The 17,058-nt window shown below is 38.3% G+C and overlaps 3 protein-coding genes across 3 annotated transcripts; all 3 read left to right on the forward strand.

The window, feature by feature from the left end:
• The first annotated feature begins 288 nt into the window (after nt 1-288).
• On the forward strand, nt 289-4,401 carry LOC111008705 (transmembrane 9 superfamily member 3). The gene is made up of 7 exons (XM_022281470.2): nt 289-649; nt 1,211-1,251; nt 1,367-1,949; nt 2,061-2,198; nt 2,313-2,469; nt 2,549-3,033; nt 3,880-4,401. Exons 1-7 carry the CDS (start codon nt 498-500, stop codon nt 4,097-4,099), a joined length of 1,776 nt encoding a protein of 591 aa, XP_022137162.1. The 5' UTR covers nt 289-497; the 3' UTR covers nt 4,100-4,401.
• A 151-nt stretch (nt 4,402-4,552) lies between these two features.
• On the forward strand, nt 4,553-5,879 carry LOC111008706 (CASP-like protein 4D1). Its single transcript, XM_022281471.2, has 3 exons — nt 4,553-5,026; nt 5,142-5,274; nt 5,348-5,879. The coding sequence occupies exons 1-3, from the start codon at nt 4,878-4,880 to the stop codon at nt 5,669-5,671; spliced, it is 606 nt and encodes a 201-aa protein (XP_022137163.1). The 5' UTR covers nt 4,553-4,877; the 3' UTR covers nt 5,672-5,879.
• An 8,206-nt stretch (nt 5,880-14,085) lies between these two features.
• On the forward strand, nt 14,086-16,845 carry LOC111008569 (protein indeterminate-domain 16). Its single transcript, XM_022281306.2, is given in 4 exon segments — nt 14,086-14,576; nt 14,676-15,075; nt 15,735-15,967; nt 15,970-16,845. Coding segments are annotated over 4 exon segments (1,356 nt in total). The 5' UTR covers nt 14,086-14,464; the 3' UTR covers nt 16,581-16,845.
• Nucleotides 16,846-17,058: the final 213 nt, after the last annotated feature.

The following is a 17,058-nucleotide window of genomic DNA, read 5'->3' on the forward strand; positions in this document are numbered from 1 at the left end:
AATTTGCTAATCGAAACCAAACACCTCAAGGATGGCACTATGTGCTAATTTATGCTTGAATTGGCAAAATAGAAAGAGTGGATGCTATTCAAAATATCGTATTAAATTGTCACCGAACTCAATTAAATGGTTGGAAGAGATAATAAAAAGATTTAGAATATAATGTCAAAGGTTGAGGAAAGCGTAAAAGGAAAGGTGCCCGTGGCGGTGGCACTGTAGCCGTAGGTGAGGCATCAAACGTCTTTAAACGACGCCACATCTCTTTCAGTTTCAGTGTGTGTGTGAGCGTTGGCTCAAGAGTCAGGAGTCGGGAGCAGGCCCAGCAAACAAGCCCCCACCCTAACCCAACTCCCAATCGACTTCCGGCCTTAAAACAACGCCCCTCCTCTCAGGCCTCATCATTTTTCTTCTTAGCCCTTCTTCCCCCATTTCTCTCTCTTCTCTCAATCCCAATCCCAATCCCTGCTCGTCTCTAACCATTCTCTGCTTCCTTTACAATGGGAAGATTTGGGGCGGTGCTCTTCATCGCCTTACTTGTTCTCTTGTGCGGATCTGTTCGGGTGAGATCTGATGGATCGGATCATCGCTATAAAGATGGAGAATCTGTTCCTCTCTATGCCAACAAAGTTGGCCCATTTCATAACCCGAGGTAATTCACCTCAAATCTCCTACTTCCTTCTCCTTCAAAGATCTAGGACTTTATCTCTGCTTTTTTGTTCATACACTTGTAGCCGCAAGCTCTCATTGGATTGAATTACTTGTAGATTTGGTGATTTTAATCCAGATCTGAGTTCATTTGTGCAGTCAATGCGTTGACTGCGAAATGTCACTTCTGATCTGCTAAATCTAAGAGCTAACTTCCTGCAATTTTTTTGAAAAATTTCGCCTACTGTTAAATACACAAGGAATATTCAAGACACTTGCGATACCCATCTTCAGTATTCTGTTTCATTCCTTAACAAAGTGACAACTCATTGATTTGGTTTCGTGGCATGCCTTATTGCTAGTATATCCGAGTTTCCATCTTTCAGGATAAAAGATTAGCTTCATTTTTTTGCTAACTTAGTTTGGGTTCATAGAAGTAAGATTTGTACTCTAGACCCTAACTTATGGAAAGTATATGAGTAGCTGCACACGCGTTTGGAGGTGTAGTAATTTGCTAAACCAGATTTTCTCTAACACATGTTACAATTCTTTTTCTTGGCTGCAGTGAAACTTACCGCTACTTTGATCTCCCATTCTGCATGCCAGGTTTGTATCCCTCCTCCCCCTCCCCCGGGCTCCCCAAAACACACATAAAACACATTTTTCGCTCTGTAAATATATATGTTAGATGGCAAACCAATAAGATGAATCTAAATTGCAGACCATGTTAAGGAGAAAAAGGAGGCTCTCGGTGAAGTATTAAATGGTGATCGTTTAGTTAGTGCCCCATACAAACTTGACTTCTTGCAAGAGAAGGAATCTGTTGCTGTTTGCAAGAAAACACTTTCAAAGGAAGATGTTGCTAGGTTCCGTGCTGCAGTAGACAAGGACTACTACTTTCAGATGTATTACGATGATTTGCCAATTTGGGGTTTCATAGGGAAGGTTGACAAGGAAGGAAAAGAACCAAGTGACTTCAAATATTACCTATACAAGCATATCCATTTTGATATCTTTTATAACAAGGATCGTGTTATTGAAATAAATGTTAGAACAGACCCCAATGCCCTTGTGGATCTCACAGAGGATAAGGAAGTTGATGTCGAATTTCTATACACTGTCAAATGGAAGGAGACAAATACCCCTTTTGAGAATAGGATGGACAAGTACTCACAATCATCGTCCCTGCCTCATCATTTAGAAATTCATTGGTTCTCAATTATAAACTCATGTGTAACCGTCCTCCTCCTTACTGGATTTCTTGCGACCATTCTTATGCGAGTACTTAAGAACGATTTTGTCAAGTAAGAAGATTTAGTACTTTTTTTAAAGTGTCTGTTTTGCCCGTCATTTCAATTAGCGCCTTCTCAGGGAGCCACTGCCCTTATAATTACCCTTTCGTGTCTATGATATAGATATGCCCATGATGAGGAATCGGCTGAGGACCAGGAAGAGACTGGATGGAAATACATACATGGGGATGTATTTAGGTACCCAAAACACAAGTCTCTTTTCGCAGCCTGTCTTGGTTCTGGTACCCAACTGTTCACACTGTAAGTAATAATATATATTGTCAACCATCAAAGCAAATATTTGAAAAGAAAACTTCTGGTTCTTCTATCCCCAATATCTTTTAAATTAATTACACTAAACATGTATCTCTACAGCACGGTGTTCATTTTCATACTTGCACTTGTTGGAGTGTTTTATCCATACAACCGAGGGGCATTATTTACTGCACTAGTTGTTATCTATGCTCTCACATCTGGGATTGCGGGCTACACTGCAACTTCGTTTTATTGCCAGCTCGAGGGAACAAACTGGGTACGTACTCTTTAAATTATTTTTCTTTCAATTACTTCAGTATTTTGTGCTAACAAGGTCCTCAACTTCTCATCAATAGGTTAGGAATCTACTGTTGACGGGATGCCTTTTCTGTGGGCCTTTGTTTCTGACATTTTGCTTTCTAAATACCGTAGCAATTGCCTATACAGCAACTGCTGCACTTCCTTTTGGTACTATTGTTGTAATAGTTCTCATATGGACTCTTGTAACATCACCTTTGCTGGTGTTGGGTGGGATTGCTGGTAAAAACAGCAAGGCTGAATTTCAAGCTCCAGTTCGTACCACCAAATATCCTAGAGAGATTCCACCTTTGCCCTGGTACCGTGGGACGATTCCTCAGATGGCAATGGCCGGATTTCTGCCTTTCAGTGCCATATATATTGAGTTATACTACATATTTGCCAGCGTGTGGGGCCACAGGATTTACACCATATACAGCATCTTGTTTATTGTCTTCATTATTCTCCTGATAGTTACTGCATTCATCACTGTGGCATTAACATACTTCCAACTTGCTGCTGAGGACCATGAATGGTGGTGGAGGTATGCAACTGCTACTCCTTTGTAGTTAGCTAATGATTAGTCTATGCATTCTGTAGTAGTTTTACAACTTTTGCCGTTATGCTCTTTTGTGTTTTCTTTTTATCCTTTTTCCTTGTAATACTAGTTATTAGGAGAACTTTTTGGTGGATATCGTTTTTGCTCAACTTTCTTTTCTATCTCCAAATTTGTTAATCCAAATTTCTGATGATATAGAGGAAGGGTAAAGCCTGTTCTCACTAATTATGAAATGGTTTCTAGTTGAACATTGGCATTCATGAGAAATTTATTTGTTTACAAGGTAAAAGTTCTGAAAGTTCCTGATAGTTGTTTAGAATGATTGAGTTGTTCCTGAGAAAGAAACAGCATCATGTTTTCTCCCCCTCCTCCTTTTCCCCTGTTTTGAGCATTACCTTTTTCGTAGCTTTTTACTTTGAAAAATTGATTGCTTAAGCCTCCAAGAAAGGCATTTTTATGAGGAAATTAACATTCTTCTGCCTGCTGAACATTTCTATCAGATTTTCATGGTAGTTATTGTCAGATCTCAAAACTTTTTGTTTGTGACGAGTGTTACTTTCTGATTCTTTGTTATTGAACACATTTCTCTAGGACCTTGTCATAGAGTCAGATTTAAAATTTTATCCATGAACCCTTGAATATTTAGATTGCCTTTATGTGCTGATATTAGCAATATTCGATCCGTTGGCAGTTTATGTAGGTATTTGGATTTCTTTGATATATTATAGAACTATTAAACTGTTCCTTTATATTTGCCTAATATGTCTAGCATTTCAAGCCCTGTAGCTTGGAATATAAAGCCATGCTTAATTTGTTGAACTTGTTTTGCAGATCTTTTCTTTGCGGTGGGTCAACTGGCTTATTTATCTATGCGTATTGTTTGTACTACTACTACGCTCGCTCAGATATGTCTGGGTTTATGCAAACATCATTTTTCTTTGGCTACATGGCTTGTGTCTGCTATGGCTTCTTCCTGATGCTTGGAAGCGTAGGCTTTCGAGCCGCTTTGCTTTTTGTCCGCCACATATATCGATCCATCAAGTGCGAGTAGTCCTGGAACTCATTGCTCAATACTGAGAGACCAGTTATGTTTCTTCAACTTTTCATATTCATAGGTTTCTATGTAGAAAAGGTACCTGCAGTTCTTTTTTGTCTTTTTTTGGTGAAATGTCTTGAAAAGGGAACAGCAATTTCATTAGATATTATGCTCTAAGAGCAGAGCAGCGTGGTGGCAGATGGATGAGCGTGCCAGGCACGAATTTGGGAAACAGTTTGTACCATTATATTAGTCCCAACACCAACACTTTTGTCTTAATCTGAAGTTTGTCCAATACATTATTGTTCTTCCTCTCACTTGCTCTCAAGTTCCAACACCCTTTTATGACAAAAACTCGTCCATGGATTGAATTCGTTTGGTTGGCAACTTTTTCAAATAACATAAAACTATATATTAATTATTAAGTATGAATGAAAGAAAGAAAATCTCAAAGGTCGTACGTTATCGAGTAATTTAAATTTAAATAAAATTGTGACTGTTTTATTTAAGCCATGGATGGTATGGTTTGGATTTAAAATAAAATTTACCATACTAAGTGTAGATTTGAAATGAAGGAAGAGGAGAAGAGTAATTAAAAGAAAAAAGGGAAGCCAGCTGTTGTGGTAATGTCCATTGGCCTAAACTAAAAGACATTGATTCGAAGGTACGGAGACATGAACAAAGCTGGGTTGGCTGGCTCCTTGTTCCAATGATGTAACCAAGGCGGAATTTTGGCGTTATAAAAGAAGCAAAGGTTGCAATATAGGAAGAAGGAAGGTGAAGTGGAAGATCGATGGATCCTAAGGTGGTAGCATTCATCGTGATCGGTCTTAGAAGCTTCACCTTCATATGTCTCCTCATCGCCTTAGTCGTAATTGCCACTGACAAACTAGCCCTCATTGATGGCTATAAAGCAACCTTCAATGATATTCACGGATACAGGTTCTGATCTGTGCTCTTCTCATCATCTCATCCATCTTCAATTATCTTCTCCCTTTGTAAATTCACTACCTACAAATTACAATACAATTGTGCTGTGGGTATACTGTTGGTGCAGGTACGTGTTGTCCATTGCAATTATAGGGTTGGCCCATACAATATTACAGCTGGGTTTCTCCCTTTACCATGTGCTCACTCAAAACATACCATTTTGGAATGGCCTCCCACAATTCAATTACTACGCAGACCAGGTTGGTGAAAATCGCTTCACTTCACAATTCAATTAAATTCTAATTCGGAACTAATTTTTAATGGGCAATGCAGGTGTTAGCCTGGGTGTTGGCCTCCGCGGCTGGGGCTGGCTTTGCGGTCACCGCGGAGCTTAAAAGATTAGTGGATGAAAATATTAAGAATGCTGTTGGCGACTACGAGCTCTTCATTCCAGCAGTGGATCAGCAGGAGTCCTTGATAGATGATTTCTTTGACAAGGCAAATATTGCCACTGCCATTCTCTTCCTTGCATTCCTCTCCATGGCCACTCTCCTCCTTCTCTCTCCATTCAATCGGATCAAACCCCTTGAGACCACCACCCAAGATCCAGAAGCCCAAGCTAAGGAGCCCACTGCGCCAGGGGCCCCTTCCAGTTGATTTCCAATCTGTTACCCAATTTTGTTCAAAAACTCAACTCTCTACCTCAACTGCCAAATTAAGTCATTGACTAAAAAGTTTAAAGCTTACTATCTCCATACTCATATGGTGTCAAACTCTCCAATCTATTTGTTGCTTTTCATGTTCACTCCATCGGCTGTATCTCTTCAGTACCAGTATGAGAAATCATTTATAATGTTGGCTCTCACTTTTATATGACCGATAGATGGTATGCATGAGAAAGAAAATAAAAAATATTGTTTAATTATATATTAATAATCAGGAGGGAGATTATATTACCCATTTCTAATAATTTGTCTTTGCGGTGATTAAGTTATATATCAATTTAGTACAACGAGTGTGGTGTGGAGATTTGAATCTCAAATTTCAAAGAGAGTGAGTAGATGTGGATGCTAATGTTGATGACGATTGAATTTTTAGATGTTGAGATGTTGTATAGGGTGAGTGTTAGTGAGTAATTATCAAAATAGTTAGGGAAGGGTAGTGTGTTAATATTGTAGGGAGAGAGGGAGAGAGCGGTAGTGTATGATTGTAGGTTGGGGGGTTGGTTTCTTTTAGAAAAAGGAAGGGGGAGGGGGTGAATTGATACTTTGACTTTAGAGGTTTGAGTGGGAAAATTCTCTTTTTGGATTTAAAGATGAGTCTCCCCCACTCACATGGTCTGTTTCTTGAGTCATCACTACTCATCTCTCAACTTTTTAACATAAATAAAAGCTGAGAGATGCCTAAGCCATGGGCCCCTAGCTGCAACCCAGTTCAGTTCATGATTAGGCTTTGTTGGCCAACTTTTCTCTCTTTGCTCTAAATAATTAGCACCACATTATATCGTAGCTAGCATTGTGATTCCAAACAATTAGAAAAGAAAAATGTTGTGTGTTGTATGTACAGATATCTCCTGTAGCCTGTATCGTCCCAGCTATACTATACTATGCCAAACTAAAGGAATCAGTCTCCTGTGTAGATCACATAGATCTAAGCCATTACCCATTACCCATCACCCGGCCATTAGCCACTCCTCTCGGCTCTCTGGCCTATATATCTTTATTATATTCTTCCCATCCAACGTAACGTACTACGTGACATGTTTTTGTTTAGCACTGCCACTGCCACTGCCACAAACAGCCACTGCCACTCGCTACTTATTAACCTTCTTTTTTCTTTTGTGCATCACTTTTTGTTTCTTTTTACTTTTGTTGGAATGCTGCTTTTGGGCACTCACTCGGTTGCATGGAAGGTCCATGCTATCGCCATCAGCCGGGGACACGTGGAAGTTTGAAGAGAGAGAGATTGAAAATTGGGGTGTGTTTTGTCTTGCATGTGTGAGGTGACCCACAACACACAAGTGAGAAGTGAGAAGTGAGAGGCATGGATTGAAGGCGATAGAGAGGCACATGGAGACTAAAAGGTCATCTTCCAAGAAAAGGGTACACATTTACAACCAAAAAGATAAAGAGAAGAAGAAAGCTAGCAGATGAAAAGAAGACATGCCCGCTGGCTGCATACCAAAACTTTCCATCCCATCCCTCCTCTATTTTATCCCTTTTTTCTTTATTAATTATTACTTCCTACATATCTCATCTCTACTTTCTTAATTATTATTATCACACATCCACTCTACAATACAAAACAAAACGAAACAAGACATATATAATATTACAACTTACACACCTTACGACAAGCTGAACCATATAATGTCGCAATTGCAATCAATATATACACTCACTTTCACTTTCCGTATTAATTAGTATATAACTGACACACATTCTCATATATATGTATGTATATTTCTATATAACACATATATATTAAACAAAGCTGCCCTAAGTAAAATATCTATTGCTCCAATAAATAAATTTCAATTACAAAATAGGTTGTTATATATATATATATATATATATTTTCCTAAATGAAAACTAAAAAATAGGAAGCACCCATTATCAACACACACTCATTCTAGGAAGAGAGAAATGGAAAAAAAAAAAAAAAAAGCTACTGAGAATCCTTAGTTCTTAATTGTCAAGACAACGGTATACCCACAGCTATCTCGAAAAGAGTGAATTAAGAGGAAAATGGGTAGAATATTGGTTTGGGGTAAGGGAATAGGAGGGGAGATTGAAACATGAAAACATGGAGACACAGTTGCACAAACATTTCAATAATCATATGATGCAGGAGACAACAACTACAAGCCCAAACCCGACATCCCACACCTTCCATCCTCATCCCTGTCCTTAATATACCAAAATCATCAACCAATATGTATTTGTCTCTTCCAAAATTCCCACTTAATTTGCTCTTTGACGTTTTTCAACATATTATACATCAACTTCTTGGTCTCTTCTCTCAATTCACACTCGTTCCAATTTCTCTCTCTCTCTCTCTAGTGCTATATTTCTTATATATGCAGTTACATACGCGCGAATATATATAATTGATGAAGCTATCGCATCCATGACATGAGTGTCCATCTATCACTCTAAATTTTGTACATTACCCAATGCTAGCTCAGCCCATGCATATTCCCCAACTGATTTTTTAATCATATCTATTTAGCTCTTTCTACATCAATCGCCCACTACCTTCCAAAAGCTTACTATACCGCTACTTCCCATTTTCTATTATTAATTATTCAAACCCACTTCACTATATGGCCCCAACCAGACAAGACAACTTATATATCAACTTCTTTTTCTAATTTTCTTTATCCTGTGTCATGTCTCTCATGATTTGATGTTTCCATATATAGCTACCTCTCACCCTCAATTCTTGTTTAATTCCAAACCATCTCTACTTTCCTTCAATCCTTCTTTTCTTTTCCTTCTAATTATCATTTAATTAGGAATTAATACCAATCATTTCTAGCTTCATATCACTACTTACTCTAATTTCGCGGATATCTAATTTGTTATTTTGTAGGAGAATTCTGATTTCAAGAAACAATAGCTATCAATAAACCACCCTGAACACACCAATATTTAGAGTCAAATTTGTGTTAAGGAGAGGTAGATTGTGAATATTCAACCTTAAATCTATTCTAAATCTTTAATTTCACTTTTCAAACATTCAAGACAAAAAGTTTTTCTATTATTTTTTGCTTATTTCACATATAGATAAAGGGAAGGTTGTTTGTGGCGGCCTGTCAACTTTTAATTACTTACCTTTTTGATAATTCATTTATATTAACTTATATATATTGTATTTAGTAAATACACATGGATGTTAGTCAATTCTATTAGGGTTTTATCTTGTTTTGAGCTAAAAGAATATATTGACAAGGAAAACAAAAAGTGGAAATGGTGAAAAGAGTAGCCTTGTGACTGAAGTTTGGTTTGGTAGATAGATTCTCCACTCCACCAGTGGCTTAATGCAATAATTTGCACTTAATTAATTTCTTGATATTTTGTTCCCATAATGCAAACGAATTTATGAATCCTGACCAGCTGCCCTGCCCTGCGCTGATTTATCTAAGTGGTCAACCCCTTCTCTTGTTGACACTACAGCAGACATATGTATCATTACGCACATCCACCCATTTCTAATATCATTTTGATATGCTTTTCTTCCTTAATACAGATATTATATATTCCATCATTCATTAATTAAATGTCTGGTGTTGTTTAGTTCCCTTTTTTTTTTTTTTTTTGAGAAAGAGTTGTTTTAATTTCATTAAATCTTCCTATGCCCCATCAAAATATTCATTCATTCATAATATTAAAATACAATAATTCCGTGGCTACTAAATTAAAAGAATCTTTCGTTGCTTCTTTCTTCTCATGATTTCTTTTCACATAAAATAAAATGTTATCCCGTAGGGACCTCTGTGGCCCATTGGATAGCGGCTGTGAGTTATTGTCCTATATGGTTATGCTGATAGAGATTTTTTTTTTCTTTTAAAATGAATTTCATTCAGGCTCTATAATAATTGAGGTGATATTTAATTTTATGTCCCAATTCCAATGGATCGATGATTAACTATAGATTAATGGATAAGAATTGGGTAAAAGCTAAATCCGGTGAGTAATTTGAATGCTGTTGGAAATTGGATGAAATTAAATATATTTGATAATGAAACTAGTATGAGGGGGCCGGCGAAGTGTGTGTGCATGTAAAGGAAAGATGAAAGTATTAGATACGCATTATATATTTGTATGGTTAGTATGATTGGAAAAAAATATGAATTAAATTTAGTTAAGAAAGGGGATTGGAGTGAAAGCTGGAAAAACATATGGAAACAAATGTAAGGGATTATGAGATGAGTATAGCCCCAAAGGAAAGAGGACATGAAAAAGCAAACATGGGATGAGCACCCACGTACCATTGTCCCCTCCACCTCCTCAATATTCATAATTCATTCCTTTCTCAACCAAATTATCCATCTAAAGGTCTTTTTCATTCACTAATAATTTAATAACCTTCGGGGCGGGGTTATATATTTTTCTCTTGTTGGTGACATTAATATTATTGGAATTTAGCCACACACATGCGTATATGTGTAATTACATATGTACGTATAGATATGCTATGATTGAAAATAGAAAAAGTGCAAGGAGAAAAAAAAAATAGAAAGAGGATAAAATAGTGGTTGGAATAATATAGTAAAAGATAACAAACATATATAATAAACAAAAGATAATAGAGAGTAAGAAAGTAGACGAAGAGAAGGCAATGAAAGATGGGGGGAAGGAGACAAGGAGGTAATTAGGCGAGGGAGAGAAGGTTCGGCCCAACCCACTAAGGAAGTGTGGAAGCCCATGATTGTGACAACTCACGGCCCACCACTCTGCCAAACAGACGTGCCCCACAGCTAAAGATAGGCACGTGTGAGTGGAGAGTCACGTGTGGTCTGCTGGATTAAGAATTTAAGATTAAGATTAAGATCATATATATATAGAGAGAGAAATGGAATAGTGCGAAACAAAACGAGAGGCATCCGCGGGTGCAGACCATTATTCACCCAACATTCATACCCTCCCATCCCCCAACCTTGTATGTTAATGTCATACTCTCTCTCTCTCATTTGTATTTTATAGTACACAATCTCTCTCTCCCACACACACACAGTCAGAGAGGACATAATAAATTAATTAAAACGTCAAATCTGGACCGTTTAATAATCTATTGTCCCTGGCTAAAGCTACCTATATATACGTACACTTACAAGTTACAAGTCAGTCTCATATATATTTTTATATATATAATATGAGCTTCCCCCTTTCTTCGTTATCCAAAAAACTATTTCATTAATTTGTTTTCATCCCTTTTTCATTTTGTAACAAACTAAACTTTATTTGTTTCTCAACCATTACACATTTTTATTTTATTGACCTAATGGATGGTTAGCGGCCGGCCGGGGCCATTAAAACTTGGACTGACTTCAATTAAATTTAACAAATTCCAATTTCTTTCTCTAGCTACTATGTACAATTCAAAACTTAAACTGGGCATTATGCATTATGAGATGAATTAATTGATCAAAAAAATATATAGAAGCTAAGGTTAGTCGTGTACAATTACTAGTGGCAGTGGACATTAATTAAAACGAGGTCCTATCCTAAGTGCATTATGCATGTCTTAATATGTGGGGGGAGATTTCAACCATGATTTTTTTGTTAGTGAAGGGAGCCATCACCAAGGCCGATGATCCAGTCGATGTTAGCTTAAATGCAGCCTCCGATTTTGTTATGGAGCACCCCTTCGACGTTTTAGATCAGCATTGAGTTCTTGTCCTCAAGAGATCTGTCGGATCATTCACTTCTCCATCAATAGAATATGGTACTTCTTATTTTTTTATGTTCAAATAGAGTCAAAGGTTCGAGCTAGAAACAACTCATTTCGTTTTGTTCTCGTTCCTCATCCTCTTCTTCTTGAGTCCAAAGGCCTTGTTGTGATAGGGGGCATTTCAAGTCAAAGTTTTGTAGCCCCCCTCTTTTTAGGTTGGCACAACAAAGAAAGAAGGCCAGACTAGCAAGCGAGCGAAACGTCGACCTTGGTAAAGAAGGAGGCTACCCCTGATCTTGTCCTTGAGGCTCTCTAGCCGAGGAAGGAACTTGTTATCGTTAACCTTTTCTCACATATTGAAATCAAGGTGGTAGGCCAATATTGAACACTTCAACTTCGGCCAAAGAAGAAAGCGAGAAGATTGGGCAAAGACTAAATCCACTTACCGCTTATTGTCGTACATGCTATGATTTAAATTTTAATATCGAAGATGTATTCCTCATCAACTAAGTTGAAGTATGCTCAGGTTAACACGTGTCTAATGAGTGCGGAAGTGAAATTTAATTAATTAAATGGAGGAGAAAGGAAGGGAAGTAATAAAATATATAAATGTATTATTATGAATTAATTAATGAAGAGAGAAATGGGGGAGATGATGGGAGAGGGATTCTGTCCAGAAGAGAAAATTAAAGAGAATGTCGTCTGTAATCATCTTTCCCAACCCTCTCTTGTACTGATCCCGAATGTAATCATGTTTTATTATAAACTACAAACTCCCCACACCCTTTTCCTTTTCCTACTCCATTTCTTAATTAGTTAATATATATGCTATGCTTCCATATCTAATTAATCAATATTATATTACTGATTTAAACCGTCGTCCCTTCCCTTTCTATGATCTCTCTCCTCTTCTCTTCATGTGTTTTGATTCTTTTAATTTTGATATGTATAATATATTATATATAAATATATAGGTAGGCGTTGGTGGGTAGGTTCCTTGCTAATTAATCTAAACAGAAAGCGAGAGAGGAGAGATAAGAAGGATGCATGAGGGTTTAATTAAGTGGTGAAAATTTAATTAAATGTGTTAGGTTTAGGTTAACACAACGCCTCTGCCTCTGCCTCTGCCTCTGCCTCTGCGGGATTGGGCCCCCAATTTCTTCTTTCTTCTTCCGGCAGCTACCAAACCCACAGGACGCCTTTTTTCACTTAAAGTTTCCCATAAGATTCTTTTTTTCCCCCCTTTTTCTTTATTACTTGACAAATTATAACCCTTACATTCCTCTTTTAAGTTTTAATCCTCTCCTACATGATAAATCTAATATTATTAACACAATTAGCTAGCTTAATTAGTTCCATTGATTTTGATACATTATCTAATTGAACACAACTCCGCGCATGCCCTTCCAGTTACCTCAAAATTTCCAGCCACAAATTTAGCTACCTCATGCTGATCAGTCATTCACATGTGCATCTTGTTAATTAAAAAATTTGTGTGTGTAATTGCATTGCATCTAATGAATTATTGATTGGTTAATATTTTGCATATGGGGTATTTTTTTTTTCTTCTAAAGATTAAAGTACTCCTGATCATCCGCAGAGTCTTTGTTACAAGGATTGAAGTTTGACCATGCAATATTTCAAATCATTACAGCTTTCGGAATTTTGAATAGAATTAATCAATGCGTACAAATGGCATCATTTTTTTTTTCAGTAGTATTTGTCCTCTTTTGTCACCTTTCATCATTATGGTAATTCATCCCTAACCTTCCAAAACTACACACACACACACACATATGTTATATGCACATAGTACTTCATCAAAACCACATATATATATGTACCTTTATTTTCAATTTCTCTCTACAATTATTCTTTTATCGATTAATTATGTATAAGACCGGCAATGCATTTCATTAATTTGAAGAAAAAAGTTGTTAAAAAGAAGAAGAAGAAAATTAATTTGATATATATTATTAACTGCATTGCAGGGCAGCGACGTGGCAGGCTGGATGTTAATCGGAGAAAAAGGTAATTAGAAAGAGAGGAATTGGAAAAGGTTGTTTGTGGAAGAGTTAATCACGTGGGATGTGTAGAAAATAAATGAAAAATGAGAAAAGAGAAAAGAGAAATGTTTTTGGCGATGAAGAATTAATGGGAGGAAGAAGGGGGAAGGGGGAAGGGGGAAGGGGATGGGTGGATGAAAAAAGCGAAGAGAAGGTAAAGGAGCATGAGCATCTTCCATTTCCACAGGGAATTATGATTTCATTCACTATATCATGTCCTTGGAAGGTGACTTTACATCTTCAGTATATCACCTTTATAAAAGCTGTTTCTTTCCACACACATTTAATTAATCGGTTTCCACCGGCCAACAAGGCCATTTCGGTCAACTTTTTCTTTCGGAGAGAGATCCGAAGTGTAGCGTACGTGTATTGTTTTGGAGTTTGGCAGTGCGTAGTGTATTATGATCATGCAATTGCACACAACCATCATTTTACGCCCTTGTAATAAATTTTCTGTTTTTGTTTCTTTGTGGGTATGTCTTTCCCTTATGGACCTGGACCCCATCTCAGACGACTGGGATCAAGTTCCCAGTTTTTTTTTTTTTTCTCTTTCTTTTTAATTCTCAATTCCTCTCTCTCTCTCCTTTCCATCTAATCTAGAGCTTCACTCTTACAATATGACCTGCTGAGGATGAGGGTTGGAAGAAAACAACGAGATAGCCAGCCCCCTCCTGGCCTCCAAAATTAAAAAAGGGAAAAATGGAAAAAGAAAGCAAAAGCTGAATTTTTTTTTTTTAATTTTTTAGAAAGAGATATTTATAAAAGAAAGCTGAGGTAACCGAAAGTAATACCTTCCTAGCTCCTACCTCCTTTTCCTTCTCTCTCTATCTCTCCGTCTCAGCCCTCATCCCTCAACTCTCACTTCTCACTACACTCTACACAAACTTGTTCTCATTCAACATCCATCCATCAGGTTGGCGTTGGCGTTGGCGTTGGCGTTGGCCGCCGCTCACCAGCGCAAGCTAAGTCACGAAATTAAATAATTCCCATGATAGCCAATACCTCCCCATCGTCTCTTCCTTCCTCCGAACCTTTTTCTTGCTTAGAAAATGGAAACAGCAACGTTAGCAAGAGGAAGAGAAGACCCGCGGGAACCCCAGGTAGGATTTCTCAATAAATAATGTGTATGGTGTGGGTGTTTTTGTTTTGGGCTGGGTATGTATTAATTAAGCCAAGTGATCCATCCTGGGGCGGTACAGATCCGGATGCAGAGGTGGTGTCTCTGTCCCCAAAAACGCTGCTAGAATCGGATCGGTACGTGTGTGAGATCTGCAACCAGGGATTTCAGCGGGACCAGAACCTGCAGATGCACAGGAGGAGGCACAAGGTGCCGTGGAAGCTGCTCAAGAGGGAGACGCCGGTGGTGAGGAAGAGGGTTTTCGTGTGCCCGGAGCCCACGTGCTTGCACCACGACCCATGCCACGCCCTCGGGGATCTGGTTGGCATCAAGAAGCACTTCAGAAGGAAGCACAGCAACCACAAGCAATGGGTCTGTGAAAAATGCTCCAAGGGCTACGCCGTCCAATCCGATTACAAGGCCCATCTCAAAACCTGCGGCACCAGAGGCCACTCTTGCGATTGCGGCCGCGTTTTCTCAAGGTACTCTTCTCTCTCCTATTTCCACTAATTCATTCATTCATTCATTAATTCATTAATTACTCTCTCCACTTCTCTCCTCATCCCCTATACATATTACATATATATTTCCTATTTATAATACATCTACTTATATATATATATATATGCAAACCCTCTTTCAGATCTCCTTTCACTGCTCCGCCCTATGATTTTTTCCCGGAAAAAAAGAAAAATAATGGGCGACTGTTTCTGTGTTTTTGACCTAAAAAGGAAAAGAGAGAACAAACGATCGCTCCTTTGTAATTTGACACATTTCCCAAAGATCTGCCTTCGCCCTTGTGGTTTGTTTCAAATCCTTCTTTGGCCCCCAATTAAAACCCGCAGCTTCCGGTTTAAGATTATTTTAATTTAATGTCAACGTATGCGAAATGCGATAAATATTGAATAAATCCCCACACCAAATCCGAGTAATGATTAGCTTAGCTTTCAGCGCTAGCTACATTTAATTAATGATATATTATATATATACACCCCCACTTTTCATTTTCGAACTGAACTGGTCAACCATGTTTCAACTCAAACTATACATAATTTTACTGGTGTCTGAAATTAATTAATTGGGTTATAAATTCGATATGATGTTAATTATGCATAGTCTTAATTTGTTGATGTGATGATAGGGTGGAGAGCTTTATAGAGCACCAAGATGCTTGCAATATGGGGCATCTCCGGGCAGAATCCCAAAGCCTCCAAGCCGCCGCATGTTTGTCCCGAACAGCCTCCAGCCCCAGCCCCTCCAGCGATACCAACTTCAGCAGCGGCCCCAATTGGTCTGCCGCTCTCATACCGCCACCTCCCACTTTGAAGCACCCACCTCCAGCTGCCCCTACCCACGACTCCAACAACAGCATTATTATTATAATAATAATAATAATAATAGTAATGCCTGCGCCTCACCCTTATATCACAATTTAGACCTCAAACTCTCGACTACATCATCAAACGCTGTCGACGCTTCCTCAAACAGATCATCGCCCAGTAAAGGGAATAACAACAACAATAAAGGTTCTTCAACCCAACTGCAACTTTCCATTGGTTCGTGTGACTTTAGTTGTTCTCCAGGAGAAGGGGAAGATAAGGCGGTGGCAGCGGACGTTAGAGAAGAAGCTCGGGAGCAGCTGAGGGTGGCGATGGCAGAGAAGGAGTACGCGGAGGAAGCAAGGCAGCAAGCGAAGCGTCAAATCGAAATGGCAGAGCAAGAGTTTGCGAATGCGAAGAGAATGCGGCAGCAGGCGGCGGCCGAGTTGGACAAGGCTACAGCTCTTAAACAAGCAGCAATCAAACAGATCAACTCAACCATTCTTGAGATCACTTGTCAAGCTTGCCGGAAGCAATTTCAAGCCACCGCAACGGCGGATCATCATGACAACTCCTTGGCATTCAGTTATGTGTCCTCCGTCATAACAACCGAAGGTGAAGTAGACAAACATCATTCAACCCTTATACCTAAGCCCACCAATAATTAACCCTACCCATCATTTCACATATATTCTATTCTATTACATTATATATATGGCTTATCCTTTTCTAATTTTTTTCCTTCCATTTTCTCGGTGATAAATAATCCCTTTTTTTTGTTGGGTATTTGTTTTTGTTTCTAGTCAATAATGAAAATATACAAAAAGAGTGCTGTGATATTCTAGGTAGCTCTCAAGTGGAGTAGTGGAAGATTGGAGTGTTGTATGTAGGTGTTGCAGTTTGTGCTTTAATTATTTGTAATTCTTTTCCCCATCCGCTAGTTTGCTGAATTAGTACTCATTATTATATTGCGGACATGGAATAGTTATTTAAAGTAATGAGGAAGTAAATAAAAAGAGAAAAATGGGGGGGGGGAGGGATTGTGGGTATGTTTGTGAGTTTGGTGGTTAAGCGTAGGTTGGTCCGTGAAGAACGTGAGATGAGACTGTAGACTGTAGGGGTTTGGATTTAGCGTTTGGAGTTTAT

The sequence above is a fragment of the Momordica charantia genome (assembly GCF_013281855.1).
Source record: "Momordica charantia cultivar OHB3-1 chromosome 3 unlocalized genomic scaffold, Mcharantia_2.0 BLBB01000003.1, whole genome shotgun sequence".
NCBI classification, from domain to species: Eukaryota; Viridiplantae; Streptophyta; class Magnoliopsida; order Cucurbitales; family Cucurbitaceae; genus Momordica; species Momordica charantia.

Coding starts and splice junctions, on each gene's coding strand:
- LOC111008706 (XM_022281471.2), top strand. CDS start 4,878: ATGGATCCTAAGGTGGTAGCATTCATCGTGATCGGTCTTAGAAGCTTC. Junction 5,027..5,141: donor AATGATATTCACGGATACAG/GTTCTGATCTGT, acceptor CTGTTGGTGCAG/GTACGTGTTGTCCATTGCAA. Junction 5,275..5,347: donor TCAATTACTACGCAGACCAG/GTTGGTGAAAAT, acceptor TGGGCAATGCAG/GTGTTAGCCTGGGTGTTGGC.
- LOC111008705 (XM_022281470.2), top strand. CDS start 498: ATGGGAAGATTTGGGGCGGTGCTCTTCATCGCCTTACTTGTTCTCTTG. Junction 650..1,210: donor GGCCCATTTCATAACCCGAG/GTAATTCACCTC, acceptor TCTTGGCTGCAG/TGAAACTTACCGCTACTTTG. Junction 3,034..3,879: donor GACCATGAATGGTGGTGGAG/GTATGCAACTGC, acceptor CTTGTTTTGCAG/ATCTTTTCTTTGCGGTGGGT.